Raw genomic sequence first — 21,796 nt, forward strand, 5'->3', positions numbered from 1 at the left:
TGGTTACCCGATATTTACCTTAGTTACCAAGCGCAGCATCTTCCACGCGGCGCTGGGGGCTGGTTGCTGGTGAGCTCACCAGCAACTCGTGTAGCGACGCTCCAGCGATCCCTGCCAGGTCAGGTTGCTGGTGGGATCGCTGGAGCGTCGCAGTGTGACATCTCACCAGCAACCTCCTAGCAACTTACCAGCGATCCCTATCGTTGTTGGGATCGCTGGTAAGTTGCTTAGTGTGACTGGACCTTAAGTGAATAGAACTAGTGTGTGCCAACAAAGTATGAACTGGAGACCCAGTCAAGGGATAATGGAAGTGGAGCAAACAGCTGGCTTTTCTGTCCTGGGCAAAGCTTGGGGCCTGTTTTGATATTTTTATAGGTTTTTCTACTTAAAATGTGGTTTCATGCAAATTGTATGTGAAATATAAAAGGGAAAAATAGCTGAAATTGCACAGAAGTCAGATCACGCTTGCAGATGCAACGTATTCTTCTACCCGGCATTGTTTGGCGCACGTTTGCCTGAAAACAAAAACAAAGAAGCATCTGAATATTTACAGATACACGATAAAAACTTTTTCAGATTTGACAACCTGAGGCTTTACAGAGCCGGCGGACACACTGGCAACATGGCTAAGGTCCAAAGTACCTGCCCCTGACATACAGGAAGTATTGAGGCTGCCAGCTCCGAGAATCAGAAGGAAAAAATAACGGTGGCAAGTCTGACAGGTGGGATACGAGGGCAGCATATAACCTGTGGCACGCCAGGGTCATAAAATCTCCATGAATTGGGTTCTGCTATAGACATGGACCCTAATTCTTAGCAAAGCCTGGCCATTGTCACCTGCAGATGCCTGAAATAAGAAAACTGACTGATCTGGATACTCCTTGGAGCATCCATATGTCCCGTCGCCCCCATCATTACCATAATACATGATTTACTGGCACTTTCTTGATAGATCATTAACTCAGATGATATAAAACCTGCTATGTTCTTTGTACATGTCACTTTAATAATTAACTTGGGTGTTAATTGCCAATGTGGTGCTGTCCGAATGCAGTGTAATCTTCTGTCTTTCAGAGGAATCTGATCGGAGGACTCGGCAGACAAGATGGGGAGCAGGGAGACCTCCTCGCTGACCGAAACGGGCAAGATCCATTTAAAACGGGAGCTTGGACTGATAAGTGCTGTGTCGATGATTGCTGGCACCATGATTGGTTCTGGAATCTTCATGTCTCCTCAATGGGTGCTGTACCACATGGGTAGCCCGGGGGCTAGTCTCTTAATTTGGGCAGCTTGTGGCCTGCTGGCTATGCTCGGAGCTCTATCTTATGCTGAACTTGGGACCGTGATTAGGGAATCGGGAGGAGAATACATATATATCTTACGGAACGTTGGCTCCTTACCTGCCTTCCTCTTGGCGTACACCTCGGTCATTGTGGTGAGGCCGGCCAGCATAGCCGGGATAACGCTAAGCTTTGCGGAATACGTTGTGGCTGCTTTCTTCCCAGACTGTTCTTCTCCACAAGTCATCATTAAGTGCTCAGCAGCGGCTTGCATCCTCGTCCTGGGGATTATTAATTGTCTCAATGTCAAACTTTCCATGTCCATCATGAACTTCTTCACAGCGGCTAAGCTGGTAGTCCTCTTGGTAATAGTTGTGGGTGGCATAGTCCTTTTGGCTAAGGGGAACACCCAGGTATTACAGAATGCTTTTGAAAACACAGCGACTGGTTTTGGTCCTGTTGGGGTTGCATTTTATCAAGGACTTTGGTCTTACGATGGATGGAATAATCTGAATTATATGACAGAGGAACTGAAGAACCCTGAGGTTAGTAGTTAGTATTGATTCTTAAAGTATACCTTTCTTTCCCACAAAACCCGTAGAAAATCACTGTCTTTCTGCACTCATCCCCCACAACTAGATAAAACTGCTTTTGGTGAACATACCAGTCTAATATGTATGGGAAATGTCCTGATTCTCACACTCTGGAAGTTACCATATATTATTTTGGGATTGCCAGTTCTGCTTTCTCAACATTCTGCCAGCACTATAGGTGTTGGAACTTCTTTTTCCTAATTTCACAACATGAATTGCTCGGGCCAATATGTAACCTGCCCAGAACTACAGGAATTGTATTCAAATGAGTGGGCAACCATTTAGTATGTGGAGACCCTCCTCTGTGACCTTCACATGCATTATCCTACCTCACGACTGTGAATGCATACACATAGTGTCATAACTATTATGTACCTTTGAAGACACTTAATGGAACAGTAGTGGGGAACATGCACTGACTCTCCATTTAACATCTATGGGATTGATGGAGAAAGTTGAGAGTCATCCTTGGTAACTTTGGAGAAGTACTGGTTGTCATTGTAGAGACCAGCTGAGTAAAGAGTCTTAAGGGTGCTTTACACGCTGCGACATCGCTAACGATATATAGTCGGGGTCACGTCGTTAGTGACGCACATCCGGCGTCGTTAGCAATATTGCAACGTGTGACACCAAGTAGCGACGATCAACGATCGCAAAAACGTCAAAAATCATTGATCGTTGACACGTCGCTCCTTTTCATAATATCGTTGGTGGTGCATGCCGCTGGTTGTTCGTCGTTCCTGCGGCACCACACATCGCTGTGTGTGACGCTGCAGGAACGACGAACATCTCCTTACCTGCGTCCACCGGCACTGAGGAAGGAAAGAGGTGGGCTGCATGTTCCGGCCACTCATCTCCGTCCCTCCTCTGCTATTGAGCGGCCGTTTAGTGACGCCGCAGTGACGTCGCTATGACGCTGAACGCACCTCCCCTTGAAGGAGGGATTGTTCGTCGGTCACAGCGACGTCGCTGAACAAGGTATGTACGTGTGACGCTGCCGTAGTGATAATGTTCGCTACGGCAGCGATCACCAAATGTCGCACGAACGACGGGGGCAGGTGCGTGTAAAGCACCCTTTAATGACAATAATCCATGGGAGAAAAATAAGCAAATTAGTTTCTCTAGTTCTCCAGGAGCTATCTCACAAGTATCACCTAGGAGTGCTAGCGACCCTATAAATCTATGTCTGTCTCTGTAATGGTGGCTCAATAATACTTCCATGGTGAGCTAAACTCTTTAAAGGATTTGTGCCAAGTTTTAAAGTTATTCTGTATCCATAGGATAGGGGTCAACTTCATCAGTGGGGGTCCAACTGCTGGGATTCCCACTGATTCTGTGAACAGGGAGCCCAGTTTGAGTGGAGCAGAGGTCGAGCATGCGCACCTCCACTCCATTCAGTCTCTAGGGCACTGATACAGCGCATGCTCGACTTCTGCTCCACTCAGATTGGGTTCTTCAGAGCTCTATCCTCGGGATCAGTAGTCAGACACCAAGAGATTGGATTAGATAGAGGATAACTTCAAAACTTAGCATGAAAGCACCAATCCCCCATTTACAAAAATCGTTAACGGGTTTAAAATTGACTTATAGGACGGCTACTTCGCCTTCTTGCTAGTTGCAAAATATTTGTGTGCTTTGTAACTGTATATATATATATATATTTTAGGTGAACCTCCCTCGCGCTGTGATGATTGCAATCCCACTCGTCACATGTATTTACCTTCTGGTTAACGTCAGCTATTTTGCAGCCATGACTCCACAGGAATTACTTGCATCAGATGCTGTCGCTATCAGTTGGGGGTGAGTCTATTAATTGAGATTTCTATCTAATATCATGTAGGTTATAATAATGAAAAACTCCATATTAATAAAGCAGTCTGTGTCGTATGACTGGATGTTACCGACAGACTTTACTGTATTATTATGGAGCTTACAATTATTCAATAAATATGAAGTTTTTAAAAAACTTTGAACATTTTGAAGTGCTGAATTTTTGTTTTCGATTTGACCGTATTGGAGCTGCTCTGACTGATCCTTGGGACCAAGCATATCCACTTTGCCTCTATCGGTGAGCTGACCAATCCTCTCTGTTTTCAGAAATCAGAAGAGGTGCCCAGGGTGTTGGCAATTAAAGGGGTTACTCGAGACATTGCTTATTTTCGTCTATGGGGTTAAGCACTTGTGACGCCCTGGGCAAGCCAGGGGTCACAGATCACAACAACACACACACACCCCACATTCCCTGCAGGTACACCAGCTAACCTACAAATCCTTGTTGCCTTCCTCCAGAGGCTGGTGTCCACACCAGGGGGGTGGAGCCAGGCGGTTGGTGTCCGCCCACCTAGGAGGCCACAGCTCTGGAGGCAGGAAGTTCCAGGCAGTTGAGCCCAGGGAGGGCAAGTGTAAACAACGCAGTTAAGGGGAGAGAGAAAGGAGGAGGAAGTGGAAGGAGAAAACAACGGAGTGTAGCTCAGGAGGGAGCTAGAGTGAAGTGAAACAGCAGTGAAGTGACAGAAAGCCTGAAGTTGGTCTGTGGCTGTGTGCCCAGACGGAGCCAGCAAGGTCAGCAGACGGCGGTGAAGGTCTGCAGTGGGACTATCTGGAGGTTACTGGAAGGACCCCGTTGGCTGTGTGCCCGGTGGTCTGGAGCAGATACAAAGGGCAGTCAGCACCAGAGCAGGGGCTTTTCGGATCCCAGCAAGGCTTGGAGTCGCTGTAAATTGCTAAATCCGTTAGTGAAGGGGACGTAGATCTCCCAACAAGCAAGTCCTGATTGACGGCAAAGGTCCAACCACAACGGGGAAACACCGCCACCGCCAAGGCACCAGTTTCCCAGGGCCGGCGCCTGCGGGCAAAGTGTGGAGCTCCTCCGGCCCAGATTGCAGTCGGGGAGCGGGTAACCGGTGGGAATCCATCGCTACCAAACAAACATTTCCAAGGTGCAGGGAAGAGACCGTCACCGCTAACTGCAGGGAACCGCAGCACCGTGAACCGTCCGAGGGACCCGTCCAACCAGCCGTTTGTTTACCGAGAACTGTGTCGTGTTTACTGGCTGAGTGAGTACCTTCGTGCCGCAAGGCACAGCGCTGCCCCTGCGACCCTGTTCCTCACTGGGCCCCGGGATCACCAACCCCTACCCACGGAGGGGCAACGCAACAACTGGCTGCTCCGCCTCACCATCCCCGGGACCCCCACATAGAGCAGCGGTGGTGTACACTCAATCACCACAACCGTGGGTGGCGTCACGGACATTATCCCAACACCCCAAACACCCCTTTCACTCACGGGCGAGGAGCGCCGCTCAAGAAACCCCCGGGATCCGGCCCACGGCTCGAGCCACCACTGAGCAGCCGCCGGACCCGAGCAGAAGGGGTGAGCGCGGTGTGCTGACACCCTCCTCCCCGCCCGCGACAACTTGGCGTCACGAACAGGATCCTACCGCTCTGCCGTTTGGTAGAGGTGCGCCTTGTTACCGCCGGAGGTATCCGGCAGAAAAATTGCAGAAGCCGCCATCTTTGGCGCGAAAAATTCCCGCTCGAGCGTCTTCTCGAGCAGTAGAGGCGCGAAGGCCAAGACCCCGCCCCGAAGGAGGAGGGGCCGGAAAGAGCTAAGGGGGACGCGATGGCGGCTGGCCGCATGTAGCTGCGGCTATAAGAGCAGGGACGCCAGGACTCTGCAGACTGACTGGGTTCCTGGAAGGCACGCTTGCCAAGATGAACAACCCAACTCCCAACGAGGAAGCCCCCGCGCCCGGCACGGCGACGTGGTTGAGGGACCGGACCGTCCCGCTGAGTAACCGTCTGCAGGCCCATATGCAACTCCTCCTGGAGGAGTGGGAGACCGACATGGCGGATGTTGTGGCTGCTATGTGGAGACGCGAGGCGGAAGAGGATTTGGAGGAGCGGGTAAGCAACCCACGCCCCTGTATTCCTGAAGGATCGGCCGCTGCGGCTGAGGGGCCCGGCCGGCTTCCGCTCACCCTGCCTCTCTCCCCGCTATCTGTAATAGCTGCTGCTGCCCCGCCATTAGGCCCGCTACCTGCCCCATCGGTAGCGATACCCTGCCCAGCCGCTTCAGCGGACCAGCCGGCTGCAGACGTTCAAGACGGCCCTGAAGTGCACCAAGGGGAACCGCTAGAACCACGGCCCATTAACAGCGTGGTGCCTGAAGTCCCAGTAGAGACTGTGCCAGATCCTGAGCCCGGAACCGTGGCCTGGATGAAGGCCCGGGTGATTCAGTTCCACCGGCGTCAGCAGGGACAACTCCTCCGGATGATGGAGCAGTGGACCAACGAGGTGGAGATGCTGATTACAGCTGTCCCGATGTACGGAGAGGGAACCGGTGTAGCAGAGCCGACTGGTGACCCACGTCCCTATGTCCTCCCAGGACCGGCCGCTGCGGCTGAGGGGCCCGGCCTAGTCTCGGCCTATGCATCACCCTTGCCGCTACTTATGGGGCGCCTCAGTGTAGACTCGCCTGGTCTGCTATTCCGTGTTACTGCTGAGGGATCTGAAGCGTTGGATGTTGGAGATCAGGAGGCTGCGGCAGCTGGCGGCAACCCGCCTGACGCAGGAACAAGAGAGGACGACTCCTGCCCCAGCTTCGGGTCCCCTGTTGCACTTGAAGGAGCAATTGAGCGTTCCTGCTATGTGGGGGACCCTGTGGTGTATCATACTCCGCGTACCGGTGGAAATGGGTACCGGGTACCTCTGTCGCAGCAGGCATGTCAGTGCATGTTTGATGTGTTGGTGGCAGAGGATGGGTCCGCCTTAGCAGAAGAACCGGAGTAGGGCAGCGGATGCCCGTTGCACCGTCCCCGTTGGGACCACCACTTTGTTTGTTTGGAAAGAATGATAAGAAGAAATGATTACAGTGTACCTCATCTGATTTGCCTTTGTGATTAGCAACTGGCTGGAGCCGGCACCGTTGTCCCCGTGGGACCGTTTAAAAATGCATGGGAACTATCCATGGACAAGCTCGTGAACTTTGCAGGGCAACTACAAACGTTAGTGGCTTGTAAATATGTTGGGTACCGTTACCGTTTCCGCAGGCCGCCTCCGGAGAGGCAGGTTGGAGGGAGGGCCCTGAGCAGAGCAGGCCAGAGCCCAGCCACCAAAGGAACCGGTGGCTACCCTCTGGAGGGAAGGACAGATCCCGCTCGGGAACCGTGTGCTGGACTGTGGGTCAAGGGGTGCTGCCTGGGTTTTAGGGGCAGCATCAGGGCCAGGTTGCTTGGGTGGGAGAGAGCGGAAACCGTAACCGTACACCGTTGCAACGTTAAAGTGATGTGCCTCCCGTTTTGGGAAGAGTTATTATTAAAAATGTATTCTACCGTATTATGTTATACCTTTTACTTTACAGAAAACAAAAAGGAAAATAAAACCGGTGTTGGACGGGCAGCCCGAGGACGGTCTGCGTTTTGCTAAGGGGGAATGTGACGCCCTGGGCAAGCCAGGGGTCACAGATCACAACAACACACACACACCCCACATTCCCTGCAGGTACACCAGCTAACCTACAAATCCTTGTTGCCTTCCTCCAGAGGCTGGTGTCCACACCAGGGGGGTGGAGCCAGGCGGTTGGTGTCCGCCCACCTAGGAGGCCACAGCTCTGGAGGCAGGAAGTTCCAGGCAGTTGAGCCCAGGGAGGGCAAGTGTAAACAACGCAGTTAAGGGGAGAGAGAAAGGAGGAGGAAGTGGAAGGAGAAAACAACGGAGTGTAGCTCAGGAGGGAGCTAGAGTGAAGTGAAACAGCAGTGAAGTGACAGAAAGCCTGAAGTTGGTCTGTGGCTGTGTGCCCAGACGGAGCCAGCAAGGTCAGCAGACGGCGGTGAAGGTCTGCAGTGGGACTGTCTGGAGGTTACTGGAAGGACCCCGTTGGCTGTGTGCCCGGTGGTCTGGAGCAGATACAAAGGGCAGTCAGCACCAGAGCAGGGGCTTTTCGGATCCCAGCAAGGCTTGGAGTCGCTGTAAATTGCTAAATCCGTTAGTGAAGGGGACGTAGATCTCCCAACAAGCAAGTCCTGATTGACGGCAAAGGTCCAACCACAACGGGGAAACACCGCCACCGCCAAGGCACCAGTTTCCCAGGGCCGGCGCCTGCGGGCAAAGTGTGGAGCTCCTCCGGCCCAGATTGCAGTCGGGGAGCGGGTAACCGGTGGGAATCCATCGCTACCAAACAAACATTTCCAAGGTGCAGGGAAGAGACCGTCACCGCTAACTGCAGGGAACCGCAGCACCGTGAACCGTCCGAGGGACCCGTCCAACCAGCCGTTTGTTTACCGAGAACTGTGTCGTGTTTACTGGCTGAGTGAGTACCTTCGTGCCGCAAGGCACAGCGCTGCCCCTGCGCCCCTGTTCCCCACTGGGCCCCGGGATCACCAACCCCTACCCATGGAGGGGCAACGCAACAACTGGCTGCTCCGCCTCACCATCCCCGGGACCCCCACATAGAGCAGCGGTGGTGTACACTCAATCACCACAACCGTGGGTGGCGTCACGGACATTATCCCAACACCCCAAACACCCCTTTCACTCACGGGCGAGGAGCGCCGCTCAAGAAACCCCCGGGATCCAGCCCACGGCTCGAGCCACCACTGAGCAGCCGCCGGACCCGAGCAGAAGGGGTGAGCGCGGTGTGCTGACACCCTCCTCCCCGCCCGCGACACACTTACAGGCAGGTAGTTACTAACTACTTGACTGTTCTGGCCGACACTGAACTCTGCCAGCACAGAGTGATACCGGACCATTCCTAAAGACGTTGACCTCTGCCAGCTCAGACTGATCATGGACCACTCCTGCCAACACTGAACTCTGCCAGCTCAAAGTGATAACGGACCACTCCTGCCGACTTTGATCTCTGCCAGCTCAGCGTGATCACGGCCCACTCTTGAAGACACTGACGAATAGTTAGCTACTCGCTGAATACTAATGCTGACCTCTGACAGCTTAGTGATCACAAACCGCTCCTGTTGACGCTGATCTCTGCCAGCTCAAAGTGATCACGGATCGCTCCTGCCAAAGCTGAACTCTGCCAGCTCAGAGTGTTCACGGACCACTCCTGCTGAAGCTGATCTCCACCAGCTCAGACTGATCAAGGGACGGCTCCTTTGTACCGCCCTGAGAGGGGCCCGACCGCTTCTCCGCTGCTCAGGCCGAGCCGCTCGAGGTCCGGGCTCGAGTTGTCGGTGGCACGAGCGCCTCCGGACCGAGGGCCACGTCGCTCTGTTAAAGGGGAGGCAGTGGAGGTGGTAGTGGTGGTGAGGTGGGAAGAGGCGTGCAGCCGGGGAGGGCCGCGTGGTCATCTAACGGGTCGTGACGCCACCCACGGGTCATGGTGACGGGATGTACCACCGCTGCGGCTGGAGTGAGAAGGCGGGCTCGTCCGGGATCGGTGTTGCGGCCGCAGCCTAGATGTTAGCCCCTCTGTGGGTAGGGGCGGTGTGTCCCGGGGCCCGGTGGTGAGGGGACTGGAGCGCTGATGTTGTTGTCGGGGTGCAGGGTGCCGTTCTGCGGTGCAGTGTCGTGCCCAGATGGCACTGGTGTACTCACGATTAATTCACACTCAGAGTCACTGGTAAACCAAAGTTCGGGTATGGTCGGGTCCCGCAGCCGGCTGCTGATGTCCCCTGTGAGGCTGGTGGTGGCCCCTTTCCTTTGCACCTCTTGTTGTGGTTTTTCGGCTCCCCTGCCTGGACAGTGGTAGCCCGCTCCCCGGCGTTGAGCTGCCAGAGGAGCCCTCGGTTGCCCGCAGGCGCTGGGCCGTCGGGTGTTTGGCCCTTGGCGGTGGCACTCACCCAGTATCGGTGGGCTTTTGCCTTCTTTCGGGACTTTGGGTGTGGATGAACCCGTGAGGTCCAGCCAGCAATCAGTCAATTTTCCTAAACTCAGTGGCTTCTAAGCTAGGACGGGGTCTGAGTACCCGGTTTCTGGTGCTCCGGTACATGGTTGACTCCCCGGTTCAGGACCGGCGGGCTCCAACCTAGGCCCGGTCCCTACGGTTCCGCCGGTTGCTGTACTCCCACTCACTGTCAACTCTAGAACTCTTCACTTAAAACTACTGTTTGAACTTCCTGCCTCAGGACAGTAGTCTCCTCGGTGGGTGTTCTGCCTTATGGCAGCCTGCTAATAGTCATTCATTGCAATTTATGTTACAACCTCTAGAGGTCGTTGTTATTCTTTTGAATTGCTGAGTTTCCCTTTAAGCTAAATGTATTCTGGGTAAGGAACTCCTCCCTGAGATGAGAAGAAGCCTGCAGCCATTTTCTCTTTGGATTTGTCAGGAAAGGACATGCCGACTTACCTCTCTGTACATTCACCCCTGCGTAGTGTAATCCGGTGAGCAAATCAAATTACATGTGTTAGTGATAGAATCTTAGGTGGAAGACTGTAGTAAATGTAATGTAAATTTCAATCCTACATCTTAGCCCCTGTCTTGTTTGTATAGATAAGATTTTCTATGTATTGCAGATGCAGTGACCTTTCACCTACGTTCTCATAAGAACTGCATCTCATGCACTGTTATGCTATGTTAACTCTGTATTAACACTGTACTGACTATAATCATTTTCTTGTTATAGTTTTTACCCGTATAAAACAGTATCTTGGATATATCGTATTCCGTATACCGTATTCAACTGCATCTTGGATATACCGTATTCACCTGCATCTTGGATATTCCTATATTCACTGTATATTCCACGTATACTGCAATCAAGTTCACGTTACCAGCTAATAAATCAAGGCTACTGAATTCCAGTCTGTTTATTTGAAACGTGAACAAGGGTTTAGCTGTATGCCGGAGATTCACAGCATTACGTGAAATAAGGCAGAACAGTAAAAACGGACACTGACCGCAGGCAGTAGTTGAACAGACTGCATCAGACCGCTATCACCCACACTGCACCGCATACGGGTACTACAGCAGCCGCCATACAGCCGCAGGGATCAAGACCGCAGTCCTCCTCAGCAAGCACGACACCTTTCCCGCCACACGGAACCCGTTCACGTATAGACCCAGCTTTTCCACCCAAGTTATCATCAATTCACAGCTGAGTGCACAATGTCTGCATCCCGAGCACCCTCAGTCAGGACAAGGTCCCGAGCAAGCTGCTCTAACAAGTCTTCAGTGAAAGAGTTCGCTGCGCTCACTCGTGCAGAAGCTGAGGCTGCAAAAGTAAAATCCACCTTTGCCGCACAAGAGATGCAACTAAAGCTAAGACAAGCAGACCGAGATGCAGAAAGTGCACGCCTGCAAGCAGACAGAACACGCTTGGTAGCTGAACAAGAAGCTGAAAAAGCACGCCTGCAGGCCTCTCTGGACAAACTTATTGCAGAAAAGGAGGCAGCAGAGGCAATAGCCAAAGCAGAGTTCCTGGAGGCCGTGGAGTATTCTGAATCCGAGGAATGCAGCAACGTACTTGGACCAGACGTAGAGCAACAAGATCCAACCCAACGCGTCTCAGAGTATGTCCACCAGCATCCCGGAACGGATGACAACCCTGATCTACGACATCGATCAGCTTATACCGACTACCAGAGACTCCATCCCGAACTGCAGTGCTGTAAGCAAGAAAGTATGCAGCAGGTCGACGTCGACTACAACTACAGTTCTACAGAACAGAAGGTATCACCTCTATCCCGAATTAGAGGGACACCCTTTGCTTCAGAACAGTATTATACAGACTACCCTGAGACTGAAGCTCCTAAAAGGTATGGTTATACACCACACATTAGACATGACTATAACACACCAGCTCGCACCAGCGCCGACCAAGCTACCATGGACTTTGCAAAGTTCTTTGCTCGCTGAGAACTGGTTACTAAGGGACTTGTAAAGTTCACTGACAAAGCTGAGAACTATAGGTCATGGCGAGCCTCGTTCCAGAACACCATTCAGGGTCTGGACCTTTCTTGTAGTGAGGAGTTAGATCTCCTAGTAAAGTGGCTTGGGAATGAGTCGGCTGAGCACGCCAAACGACTAAGAGACATTAATATAAAGCATCCAGCCACAGGCCTACATAAGGTGTGGGAAAGACTTGATGAATGCTATGGGTCCATAGAAGCCATTGAAAATGCTTTATACCAAAGAATTGATGATTTTCCTAAGATAGGGCCTAAAGGTTATCAAAAACTTAGAGAACTGAGTGATTTGTTGATAGAGTTACAGGTTGCCCAGGAGGAAGGAAATTTGCCCGGATTGGCTTTCCTAGACACTGCCAGGGGAGTTAATCCGATAGTGCAGAAACTTCCTTACAACCTACAAGAAAAGTGGGTCACATGTGGTTCACGGTACAAACAAATTCATAATGTTCTCTTTCCTCCTTTCACTGTATTTGTAAATTTTGTTGTTCAACAAGCTAAAGTCAGAAATGACCCCAGTTTTGACTTCACCCTGTCGTGTCCCACTACCCCCGGTGTCAAACTCAGTAGGACACCCGTGGCAGTCCATAAAACTAACATTGTTTCCACAGGACCTTCTCAACATGCTAGTAAGCCACCTCCAAAAGAGAACAGACCTCAAGATGTCAGTATGCAGTGTCCGCTACACAAGAAACCGCATCCGCTACTAAAATGCAGAGCCTTCAGGGAGAAGTCTTTAGAGGATCGCAAAGGTTTCCTCAGGGAAAACAACATCTGCTTCAAATGCTGTGCTACAACATCACACCTTGCCAGGAATTGTGAAGCTAGCGTGAAATGTGCAGAATGCAGCAGCACGGATCACAATAAAGCCTTACACCCTGGACCACCCCCACGAGTGTTGTCACAAGCAGAGGAGCACAATGCCAAGCAGAAGGATACTGACGTGGACTCCCCTGAGGTCACCTCTCAATGTACCGAGATCTGCGGAGACCCTGTAGGAGGAAGATCCTGTTCAGAAATCTGCCTTGTCCTAGTCTACCCAGCAGGCCATAGGGACAAAGCGATCAAGATATATGCAATCCTGGATGACCAGAGCAACAGATCGCTAGGCACGTCCATCTTCTTCAACAACTTCAGCATTGTAGGCCCCGGTTCTCCCTATTCCTTGAAGACATGCGCAGGTACTGTTGAGACGGCGGGGAGGAAAGCAACCGGATACAAAGTGGAGTCTGTAGATGGCCAGATCTGTCTATCATTACCGACCATACTGGAGTGCAATCAGATTCCCGACAACAGGTCTGAGATACCTTCACCGGAGGTAGCTGCTCATCACCCCCATCTGAAGCGTATAGCTCACCTGATATCTTAGTTAGACCCAGAAGCCCCAATAGCTTTACTCTTGGGAAGAGATATACTATGAGTTCACAAGACTAGAGAATACATCAACGGCTTCCAAAACGCTCCATACGCACAGAAGCTCGATCTTGGATGGGTCATTATAGGAGACGTCTGTCTAGGAGGAGCACACAAGCCGACCTCAGTCAACAGTATATGGACTTTTCAAAAGCTTTTGATACGGTGCCACACAATATGTGTAACTGGGTTAAAAACTGGCTCAGTGATAGGAAACAAAGGGTGGTTATTAATGGTACGTACTCGGACTGGGTCTCAGTTCATAGTGGGGTACCACAGGGGTCAGTATTGGGCCCGCTTCTTTTCAACATATTTATTAATGACCTTGTTGGGGGCATGCGGAGTAGAATTTCAATATTTGCAGATGATACTAAACTCTGCAGGGTAATTAATACAGAGGAGGATAATTTTATATTACAGGGAGATTTATGTAAATTGGAGGATTGGGCTGAGAAGTGGCAATTGAAGTTTAATGTAGATAAATGTAAGGTCATGCACTTGGGTAGAGGAAATAAAATTTATGATTATGTACTTAATTGTAGAACACTGGGTAAAACAGACACAGAAAAAGACTTGGGTGTATGGGTGGATGGAAAACTTCACTTTAGTGGACAGTGTCAGGCAGCTGCTGCCAGGGCTAATAAAATAATGGGATGTATTAAAAGAGGTATAAGTGTTCATGAAAAAAATATAGTTCTACCTCTGTACAAGTCACTAGTGCGACCGCACTTAGAATACTGTGTACAATTCTGGTCACCGATATATAAGAAGGACATAGCTGAACTGGAGAGGGTGCAGAGAAGAGCGACCAAGATTATTAGAGGAATGGGTGGGCTGCAATACCAAGACAGGTTATTAAACTTGGGGTTATTTAGTCTGGAAAAACGAAGGCTTAGGGGGGATCTAATCACAATGTATAAACATATGAAGGGACAGTACAGAGACCTTTCCAAAGATCTGTTTACACCTAGGCCTGCGACTGGAACACGGGGGCATCCGCTACGTCTTGAGGAAAGAAGGTTTAATCATAATCACAGATGAGGATTCTTTACTGTACGAGCAGTGAGACTATGGAACTCTCTGCCGCATGATGTTGTAATGAGTGATTCACTACTAACATTTAAGCAGAGCCTGGACGCCTTTCTTGAAAAATTTAATATTACCAGTTATGTATATTAGATTTTATGACAGGGTGTTGATCCAGGGAACTAGTGTGATTGCCGGATGTGGAGTCAGGAAGGACATTTTTTCCCCATTGGAACTTGTTTGTCACATTGGGGTTTTTTTTTTTTTTTGCCTTCCTCTGGATCAACATGTTAGGCTACGGGTTGAACTAGATGGACTTAGAGTCTCCCTTCAACCTTAAAAACTATGAAACTATGAAACAGTATGCTCACCAATACATTAGAAAATGGACGCCCGTCTCTCTTCCAGCCATGTCAGAATAGTCTGCTGGTAAAGGAGTTACCGTGCATCAACCCTCTGCCTTGCCCTTTCTCAGTTCCTTCCAACGAAGACCACGGTTATGATGGTGAACAAGACCACATAGGGTGTGCAGTCTTCCACAGGACAAAGGAAGAAAACAAGACAGGGATGTCCATAGAAGACAGGATGTTCTTGGACACCAAGGATCGGGAAATAGTCAAAGACAAATCAAACAGTTGGGTCGCACCACTACCATTTCGACCTCGGAGACGACGCCTACCAAACAACAGGGAAATGTGCTTGAGGGAGATGCGATTGTACACCAAGCTTCAGAGGTCACCCGAGATGAAAGAACACATCTTTACATGGAGAAGAACTTACAGAACAACCACACGGAGGTCACACCCGCACTTCAAGACTCCGAGGAGTGTTGGTACTTACCTATCTTCGGTGTGTACCATCCCAAAAAGCCAGGCCAGATAAGAGTGGTATTCGACTCGAATGCCAAATGTGAAGGCGTCTCGTTGAATGATGTCCTATTGTGGGGCCCAGACCTCAACAACAGACTCCTAGAAGTACCACTCTGTTTCCGCAAGGATTCAGTGGCATTCATGGCTGACATACAACAGATGTTCCACTGTTTTCTCGTCAAAGAGGAACACAGAAACTATTTGAGGTTCTTCTGGTATCGCGACAACGACCCCGATAAAGACATTGCAGAGTACCGGATGAGGGTACACATCTTCGGGAACAGTCCTTCCCCAGCAGTCGCTATCTACGGCCTCAGAAATTCCGCCAAAGAGGGTGAAGAAAAGTATGGGTCAGATGTCAGATCCTTCATAGAAAAAGACTTCTATGTAGACGACTGCCTGAAGTCCACACCAACAACTGAGGCTGCAATCAGTCTGCTAAAAAGAGCTCAAGAAATGCTTGCTCTGTCTAACCTGAGGTTGCATAAAATTGCCTCCAACAGCCGAGAATTGATGGAAGCCTTTTCCTCTCAAGACTATTCCAACGATCTAAAGGACTTAGACCTAAGCATTGACTCCCTTCTTATGCAGCGGAGTCTAGGATTGCTTTGGGATTTGAAGACGGATCAACAAAGACGAGAAACCCTTCACGCACAGAGGAGTTCTTTCTTTTGTGAATAGCTTGTACGACCCATTGGGATTCGTGGCTCCAGTAACCATCCAAGGCAAGATGATGCTAAGGGACTTCACCCAAGAGACATCTGATTGGGATGACCCACTTCCAGCAGAAAAAGCAGATCTGTGGACTGAGTGGAGGAAGTCTCTCGAAGCCTTGACCGACCTTCGTGTAAAACGACCGTATGCTCCTGTGCCATCCACGGAAGTCAAAACACAAAAACTTTGTGTCTTCTGTGACGCATCAGTCAAAAGCAATCGCAACAGTAGCGTACCTTAAAACCACAGATGCGAATGAACAGAGCCTCATCGGTTTCGTTATGAGCTGGGCAAAACTGGCGCCACTCCGTGAACACACGATACCCAGACTTGAGCTCTGCGCTGCCGTTCTCGCCGTTGAATTGGCCGAACTTATCTCAGATGGGAGGAGTCTGGAGATCAAAGACATCGAATTTTATACAGACAGCAAAGTGGTACTTGGGTATATCTGCAATGAATCGAGACGCTTCTATGTCTACGTCAGCAATCGGATTCTAAGGATAAGAAGATCCTCTTGCCCTAGTCAATGGCACTACGTGTCTACCCATCACAATCCTGCAGACCACGCGACTAGATCCATTGCACCAAGTCATCTGAGAGACACTACAAGGTTCACAGGTCCTACCTTCTTGCACCGTTCGATGCCTGACATCAGAGAGTCTGATACATTTGAGCTAGTGGACCCAGATGACGATGAAGAGCTTCGTCCTCAAGGGTATGTTCTACATACAGTGACATCAAGTAATCACCTCAAATCTCATCGATTCAGCAGGTTCTCGACTTGGAAGTCACTCGTTCGAGCCATCGCTTTTCTACTTCATGTAGTTCTTTCCTACAAGATAACACTACCTACAAGTCAGAGACTTTGTAGAGGATGGCATCACTGCAAGCATGCATTCATTGCTTCTAATCTGGAAAGAGCTAAGATCGTAATACTCCGCGTTATACAAAATGAGACCTACACCAGAGAAATAGACAACCTCAATAAGGGACAACCCATTCCCAGAGACAGTGTCCTGAAGAAGCTCGATCCGTTCGTTGACGAAGACGGACTGCTGAGAATAGGTGGTCGCCTTCAAGAAGCCGAGGTAGAGGTTTCAGAGAAACACCCGATAATAATCCCCGGACTTCATCACGTAACCACCCTGCTCATTCAGCATCATCATGTCTTAGTGAAACATCAAGGTCGTCTCTTTACTGAAGGGAATCTACGAGCAGCCGGACTATGGATAGTCAGAGCGAAGAGAAATGTGAGCAAGCTCATCTTCAACTGCGTTACGTGTCGCAAATTTCGTGGCATGTTCCAAAATCAGAAGATGGCCAATCTGCCACCCGACAGACTTAGTACCGAACCTCCCTTCACCAATGTCGGGCTAGATGTGTTCGGCCCTTGGTGTGTGGCCACACGACGCACTAGGAAGATCCATGCTGAAGCAAAGTGCTGGGCAGTTCTATTCACTTGCCTATCCATCAGAGCTGTCCATATTGAAGTAATCGAATCTATGGACACTTCAAGCTTCATAAATGCTCTTCGACGCTTCATCGCGATCAGAGGCCCTGTGAAGCATATTCGTTCTGATAGAGGCACAAATTTTGTTGGAGCGGCAAGAGAACTCCAAATCCCTTCTAACCTGGATATGGTTAATGTAGAAAGGTACCTAGGCGAGCAAGGGTGCACCTGGACTTTCAATCCGCCACATTCCTCACACATGGGAGGAGCCTGGGAAAGAATGATAGGGGAAGCACGCAAAATACTAGACTCCATCTTCTTACAAGCAAATACCAGACTTACACACGAAAGTTTGACTACATTCCTGGCCGAGGTCTCAGCTATCATGAATGCAAGACCGCTGACAACTCTTCCTGGTGATCCTGGAGACCCGACCATCCTTACTCCCGCTATGCTACTCACGCAGAAGACTTGTGTTCCAAATGCTCCACCTAGAGAATTTAACGACAAGGACCTCTATAGACGACAATGGAGGCAAGTGCAAAATGTAGCCAATATCTTTTGGGACAGATGGAAAAGGCAGTACCTCTCCACTCTGCAAACTAGAACGAAGTGGCAGAAAGACCACCCAAACCTCAAAACTGGCGATGTTGTACTTGTGAAATACAGTCAAGCACATCGGAATGAGTGGCCACTCGGCCTAGTCACCAAACCTTTTCCCAGCAAGGATGGGAAAGTACGTAAGGTAGAGGTCAGAGTGTGCAAGCAAGGGGAGAACAAACTGTTCCTCAGGCCTGTAACTGAACTTGTGTTACTGATTTCCCCAAAAGAACCAAATAGTGGCATCCGTTGACGCCAAGCGGGGAGTGTTCTGCCTTATGGCAGCCTGCTAATAGTCATTCATTGCAATTTCTGTTATAACCTCTAGAGGTCGTTGTTATTCTTTTGAATTGCTGAGTTTCCCTTTAAGCTAAATGTATTCTGGGTAAGGAACTACTCCCTGAGCTGAGAAGAAGCCTGCAGCCATTTTCTCTTTGGATTTGTCAGGAAAGGACATGCCGACTTACCTCTCTGTACATTCACCCCTGCCTAGTGTAATCCGGTGAGCAAATCAAATTACATGTGTTAGTGATAGAATCTTTGGTGGAAGACTGTAGTAAATGTATTGTACATTTCAATGCTACATCTTAGCCCCTGTCTTGTTTGTATAGATAAGATTTTCTATGTATTGCAGATGCAGTGACCTTTCACCTACATTCTCATAAGAACTGCATCTTATGTACTGTTATGCTATGTTAACTCTGTATTAACACTGTACTGACTATAATAATTTTCTTGTTATAGTTTTTACCCGTATAAAACAGCATCTTGGATATACCATATTCCGTATACCGTATTCAACTGCATCTTGGATATACCGTATTCACCTGCATCTTGGATATTCCTATATTCACTGTATATTCCACGTATACTGCAATCAAGTTCACGTTACCAGCTAATAAATCAAGGCTACTGAATTCCAGTCTGTTTATTTGAAATGTGAACGAGGGTTTAGCTGTATGCCGGAGATTCACGGCGTTATGTGAAAGAAGGCAGAACAGTGGGCATGCCTTTCTGCTTGACTCCGCCCACCTGGTGTGCCCTACTGGCCCTGAGGGAGGCATCAGGTCTCCCTTTCGGGTGACTGTTGTGTGTCCTCACAGGGGGTGGGGGTGTGTGTGTAATGTGGTAGGTGTTGTTACCTGTGACCCCTGGGGTCCAGGGCGTCACACCTTCCTACACTGATCTCTGCCTGCTCAGATTGATCATGGACCACTCCTGCAGATGCTAATCTTTGCCAGCTTAAGTGATCACGGACCACTCCTGAAGACGTTGACCTCTGCCAGCTCAGAGTGATCACGGACCGCTCCTGAAGACGTTGACCTCTGCCAGCTCAGAGTGATCAAGGACCGCTCCTGAAGACGTTGACCTCTGCCAGCTCAGAGTGATCACGGACCACACATGCCGACTTTAATCTCTGCCAGCTCAGCGTGATCACGGACCGCTCCTGAAGACGCTGACTAGAGTTCAGCGAGTAGCTAATATTTGTATTCGCTATACTCATAACGAGTACTGTCTTATACTCGCGTATTCGTTCTGAATAGAGTGTGTAATGTAAGTTAATGGGGAAAAACTTGCAAAGTAACGAGTAACCTGAATGCCGTACTATTCGTGCGAGTAGCGATTAGTGCGGAATTCGGGTTACTCGTTACATTGCGAGCATTCCCCATTCACTTGCATTGCACACACTTTTCGGAATAGTTAGGTACCCGCTCAACACTAATGCTGACCTCTGCCAGCTCAGAGTGATCACAAACCGCTCTTGAAGACACTGACCTCTGTCAGCTTAGTGATCATGGACTGCTCCTGCCAACGCTGATCTCTGCCAGCTCAGAGTGATTGTGGACTACCCCTGTGACTCTAATCTCTGCTCGCTCAGAGTGATCACGGACCTCTCCTGCCAAAGCTGAACTTTGATAGCTCAGGGTGTTCACGGACCACTCCTGCTGAAGCTGATCTCCACCAGCTCAGACTGATCAAGAGACGGCGCCTTCCGACACTGATCTCTGCCTGCTCAGATTGATCATGGACCACTCCTGCAGATGCTAATCTCTGCCAGCTCAAAGTGATCACGCACCACTTCTGCTGACATTGATCTCTGCCAGCTCAGAGTGATCACGGACCGCTCCTGCTGACGCTGAACTCTGCCAGCTCAGAGTGTTCATGGACCACTCCTGCCAATGCTGATCCCTGCCAGCTCAGAGTGATCACGGACCATTCCTACCAACGCTGATCCCTGCCAGCTCAGAGTGATCGCGGAGCACTCCTGCCGACACTGATCTCCACCAGCTCAGAGTGATCAAGGACCGCTCCTGCTGACACTGATCTCCACCAGCTCAGAGTGATCACGAACGGCTCTTGCTGGCAGCTCTACGGTTTACGGTGAGGTCAAGTCAAGAGAGCACTTCTCTTCCGCTCTGTTGACAGGGCATCACTGCCGATGTAATGATGATTGACAGCTGGCTTCCTGCTGTCTAATTGTGAGGAGTTAGCTGTAAAGCAGCATGGCGTAAGAGGAGGAGCTGCTGTCTTGACATGAAGTCAAATGAAGCAGAATCGCCAGCAGGAGTGGCCCATATTGAACCAGCGCTGGGCAAAATAGGGAAGTAGTTACAGTAGCAACTACTTGCCTGTAAGATTTTAGCCCCCCTAGGGAAAAATAAGCAAATCCTGGATGACCCCTTTAGGTGTCAGCCAAGGAAGTTAACAGTTCTGATCCGGCTGCAATGGAGTACTGACATGGATGCCAAACTAGGGTCCTGCAAATCTTTTTGCTGAGCTCTACTATTCACCTTTTAGTGATGTGATGAGATACAATAATTAGTTCCAGAAAAGACTCCATTTTATTTTTTGCTATGAGGACCTTCCAATTCATGTACAAGATCTGGCAACTGCCCATGTCACCTTATGGTTAAGCCTGCTTTGCAATTAGTTGTACAATCGCATTTGCGATGTGACACGCCCAGGTTGCATACGGGATCTTATGAGATTGCACGTATGTCATTCATTTGCTGTCACACGAGCGTTAGTAGTCTATGTTAAATTGATCAATTTTGTGTGCGATCCTTTAGATCATGTGTTCTGTGACGTATGCATTGGGCATCCTTTTTTTTTTTTTTATTTATTGACTTGCCAAGCGTGTGTAATGTGTAGGGATGCGTTTTTACTATGTCATCTGCCATTCAGCTCTGCTACATGGCCGCTGACAGCAGACACAGACAGCCATGTAGCAGAGCTGAATGGTAGATGACAGCAGACACAGACAGAGCCGCACAATCAGAATGAACTCGGGTGAACTTCACCCGACTTCATTGTCATGCTGCGGCTCTGTCTGTGCCGCGTCCTGATTAGCGGTCACCTGTGAAGGACTCACCGGTGACCGCTAAACTCCTGAGTAACTGAATTGAGCAGCCCTCTCTCATATACTCACCGATCCCCGGTCCCCGATCTCTGGCGCTGCACGGCGTTCACACTGCTCCGGCGGCTTTTACTATTTTGAAAAAGCCGTCCGCCCATTAAACAATCTCGTATTCCCTGCTTTCCCCGCCCACAGGCGCCTATGATTGGTTGCAGAGAGACACGCCCCCACGCTGAGTGACAGGTGTCACACTGCACCCAATCACAGAAGCTGGTGGGCGTGTCTATACTGTGCAGTGAAATAAATAATTAAATAATTAAAAAAAACGGCGTGCGGTCCCCCCCAATTTTAAAACCAGCCAGATAAAGCCATACGGCTGAAGGCTGGTATTCTCAGGATGGGGAGCCCCACGTTATGGGGAGCCCCCCAGCCTAACAATATCAGTCAGCAGCCGCCCAGAATTGCCGCATACATTATATGCGACAGTTCTGGGACTGTACCCGGCTCTTCCCGATTTGCCCTGGTGCGTTGGCAAATCGGGGTACTAAGGAGTTATTGGCAGCCCATAGCTGCCAATAAGTCCTAGATTAAACATGTTAGGCGTCTCCCCGAGATACCTTCCATGATTAATCT

The 21,796-nt window shown here is 49.9% G+C and overlaps 1 protein-coding gene across 1 annotated transcript in view; it reads left to right on the top strand.

The window, feature by feature from the left end:
• Positions 1-1,105: 1,105 nt before the first annotated feature.
• The window catches only part of LOC142295693 (b(0,+)-type amino acid transporter 1-like), a 42,101-nt gene continuing 21,410 nt past the window's right edge, over positions 1,106-21,796 (top strand). Inside the window, exons 1-2 of the mRNA XM_075338788.1 lie at positions 1,106-1,825; positions 3,540-3,673. Of these exons, the coding sequence (XP_075194903.1) occupies positions 1,106-1,825; positions 3,540-3,673 (854 nt within the window). The remainder of the gene's footprint in view (positions 1,826-3,539; positions 3,674-21,796) is intronic.

Source organism: Anomaloglossus baeobatrachus, chromosome 3 (assembly GCF_048569485.1).
Source record: "Anomaloglossus baeobatrachus isolate aAnoBae1 chromosome 3, aAnoBae1.hap1, whole genome shotgun sequence".
In the NCBI taxonomy this organism is placed as follows: domain Eukaryota; kingdom Metazoa; phylum Chordata; class Amphibia; order Anura; family Aromobatidae; genus Anomaloglossus; species Anomaloglossus baeobatrachus.